Here is a 3588-nt window from a genome sequence, read left to right as displayed (position 1 = left end):
CTGCTTTCGAGCCGCGTGTCGCGCTCGTTCAGCGGCCTCGTTTCGCTTCGACGGCTTTCAGCCTCACCTGCTTCATTCTACTACGTTAATAAATCATTAGCTCTTCCATGAACATGATTTTTGCCCGAGTCCCGTCGGATTGCATCGGCTGTGGGGATGAAGACGACAACTCCCATGATTCCACACTCAGTCACGGCGTCATCAAACTACGCCTTCGTCTCTGTTTATTTTGAATACGCGCCCTTTAGCGGCGAAAATGACATTGTGCCTTTAACTATCCCTAGTCCAAGTAGTTCATCAAAATCTGAATTGCTTAAATGGCCAAAAAAAAAAAAAGAGATAATATAGGATAACGCACCCACAGTCACAAGCTGTTCTATGCCTGCAATGATGCGTGCACTCTCTTGGTCTCGACCCTTGTCCACCCATTCATCCTCCTGAGGTTTATACAGGATATCCATCATCTCCTCATCTGTCACTGGCACTCCTGCACTCTCCGACTCCGGCTGCTCAGCTGCAGAAACCCAAATAACCCCCCAAAAAAACCCACTTGCTTAATTAAAACACAATGACCAAGTACCTTTATGTTAGAAATGGAGTGAACATACAAACTCAGAATATTTAGTGCAAAGACTGCTGATATGCAAATTTCATCTCAACTGAAAAAAAAAAAAAAAACACTGCAAGAAACATACATCGTGTATCTGGTTTAAGATAATGCTCGAGTGGTCAGAAGTACCGTGTTCAGGAATAGCCTCCACATCCCATGGACTCAGCTTTTCTGTCTCCCCATTGTCCCACCTGCAAAAACATGAAGTTAAAAAACACTGCCAAATGACTAGGGTTGCAAAGGGGTGGAAAATTTCCGGAAACTTTCCAAAAATCCCTGGAAGATTCCAAAAAATCCTGGAAAGTTTCCAAAATTTCTGGAATGTTTCCTAAATTTAATGGAAATTTTCCACCTTTTTGCAACTCTACAAATGACTAGAGCACACCATCCAATAATTCAGTTTGGGCTTACTTGACTTTGAAGCACTGAAAAAGGCTGTCGGGATATTCGGACTGATATGGTTCCTGACAAACTATGGTCCCAAACCACCAGGCGTCATCGATCACAGAGCGAAACCGATTACCTACAGAAAACAAAGCACGAAAACCAGGACAGACATGACTCAATATGAATCAAATTGAATTCTGATGCAGGCTACCAAAATAAACTCAATCGACTCTGTTCTCAGGTCATGACTCCAAACTTACTCGATGTCCACACTCTGTGCCGTGCCTCATCGTAGCTTTGACGCAGCACCAGAAAATCAATTACATCCGGCATATCATGATATCTAAGAAAAAATGGCACCAAAACATGTACTTTTGCTTAATCTACACCAAGATGCATCTTTGCCAATATAATTGAAATTTCAACTCATATCTTCCCAGCTTACTTTATTGAAAAGGATCGGTCTGTAATTTTGCCTGTTCCAGGGTCAATCTGGGTCAGTTTCAGACAGCACAGGGTTGGAGGGCACACTTCATACTTGATCCCTGTTATTTTTACAAACTCTTGGTCCTGGTAAAAACAAATGATTTATGAGATTTTCAAAGCCAGACATGCTGAAAACATAAAAAGTTAGGCGAGTTGCATGTATTGTTTAAAAGCATGTTCAAGGTTAAATACAACAAACACAAGTGTATGGGAACTTAATCGTGTGAGACACTTCTGGAAGGTAATCGTACAGATCATTTTGAAGATAAACTTTGGCTCAGGCATTTCAGATCATGACTGGTATTAGTTTAGTTACCAATGTATACATGCATAATGTTAAGATCAGATCAGTTTTTCAAAGCACTTATGAAGGGATGCATCTGATAAAATCAACTGTGTCAGAAAAAAATATTTTGATCTTACTCTTAACTCCATCTTCTTCCATGGCTGTCTGTCTGGGTTAATGGGGTACAGGTTAGTCCTGCAGACTGCATCCACATATGCCTCATGACCCTGACGAAAATAGATGACCTGTGGACAGATATAAAAAAAAATAAAAAAAACATTAAAAAGGCTTTTCATCTGATTAAGACATGAATCAGCTGTACATTAAAACAGATAAGAAAACAGAAAACTTATTCTGTACCTCGTCTCCCATTTGAGGGACGAAGGGGGACTTTCGGGGAATGTAATCCATGATCCATGCTGAGGGACGGAAAATTTAGTGCTTATTATTTATTCACTTTTTAACACCATGCCAGCATCAAGGCTATTTTCATGCCGATCTCTGAATAAATTATACAAGGTATACAATTCTAAATTAAGCGCTAGCCAATAATAAAAATGTCTCTCCAGAGTTACAACTAGGAATTTGAGGAAACCAAAACTCGGGCGGGGAGGGGTGGGCTACTTAAGTACCAAGGGGATAAACTTTAAAAGGACCATATAAGAATTTGTAATAGTGACAGTAATGGCTGTGCTGCGCACCTTTGGTGTTTTGCTTTTGGCTTTCTTGTGCTTTTGGGGTGAAGACACCTGTTCCTCTTCATCTATGGTTTGCTCCTCATCTGCTACATCTTCGTCTTCCTCATCCTCTTCCTCAGAGCTGCTGATCCTGCGGCTTGCACGCCACCGAGACGATGGAGACACAGTTGGTCGCAAACTTATTCCTGCATCTGCCATCCAGTCGGAATAATCACTGGAGGAGTGACTTTAATTATGAACAAAGAGACGTAAATATTTCCTCATGAACATGTTAAAGATTACTAGTGGTCGACTGATATATCGGCCGATATCTGCCATTTTTCAAATATCCCTCATTCCACTGCATGAAGGTGAGCGTGAAGTCAGTGTCTTCTCATCTGTGTGACACATGTCCCACTACAAGTATCTGTTAATCCAATGGGACACGACTAGTGGTCGACCGATATATCGGCCGATATTTGGCATTTTTCAAATATTGGCATTGGCCGATAAGTTTTTTTGTTTGGCCGATGTGTTCGAGGTGGGACTTTTATTTTGACGGCGCCGAGAACGGCTGCAGCAGCGCCTGAGCACACAGTGCTCACATTCTCCCTCTTGTAGCGGTTGTCATTCAGTTCAGTCTAATACGGATAGAAGTCTATCTAATAATCAGATAGAACTGTTAAACAAAGGAATTAAAATGTATACAAAAAAGTATTATAACGATTGCTTTAATCGTTTGTGTGCATTAGGCATAAAGGCAAATATTATAATACTTTCTCGTTTGCCGTCAGCATTCCACAAATACGCATTTGTGCGTCAATGACTAATGAACATTTAATTTCACAAACCTTGCAGACTTAGTCGAATCTAGTTGAGATCTTGTGAAGTGTGCACGTGACCTGCATGATTGCGTGTTCTGTGACGGTCAGTACGTGCGAATTGAATGCGCACACCGGACAGGAGGAGAGTTCAGCTTCACTGGAGACGCGCGATCGACAAACTTTAAACTAGTGATTTAAAATTATGCTGCGCTTTATGCAGTTGCCCACTGTCATATCCATGTCATTTTCATTGAGTGCTGTATGTAAAATGAGTGTTACCTTGGCTTTATTTGGGGAAAAAAAAAAAAAAAATATTCA

At 41.0% G+C, this 3588-nt stretch overlaps 1 protein-coding gene across 1 annotated transcript in view; it reads right to left on the bottom strand.

Annotated features, from left to right (window-relative positions):
• Nucleotides 1–3588, bottom strand: part of brwd1 (bromodomain and WD repeat domain containing 1) — a 35775-nt gene that overhangs the window by 13011 nt on the left and 19176 nt on the right. The window contains exon 23 of the mRNA XM_016443401.1: nt 2471–2693. Within this exon, the coding sequence (XP_016298887.1) occupies nt 2471–2693 (223 nt within the window). The remainder of the gene's footprint in view (nt 1–2470; nt 2694–3588) is intronic.

Source organism: Sinocyclocheilus anshuiensis, unplaced genomic scaffold (assembly GCF_001515605.1).
Source record: "Sinocyclocheilus anshuiensis isolate Anshui unplaced genomic scaffold, SAMN03320099.WGS_v1.1 scaffold1421, whole genome shotgun sequence".
NCBI classification, from domain to species: Eukaryota; Metazoa; Chordata; class Actinopteri; order Cypriniformes; family Cyprinidae; genus Sinocyclocheilus; species Sinocyclocheilus anshuiensis.
The sequence above is the reverse complement of the archived record's forward strand: the minus strand, read 5'-3'. Positions and strand labels throughout refer to the sequence as shown.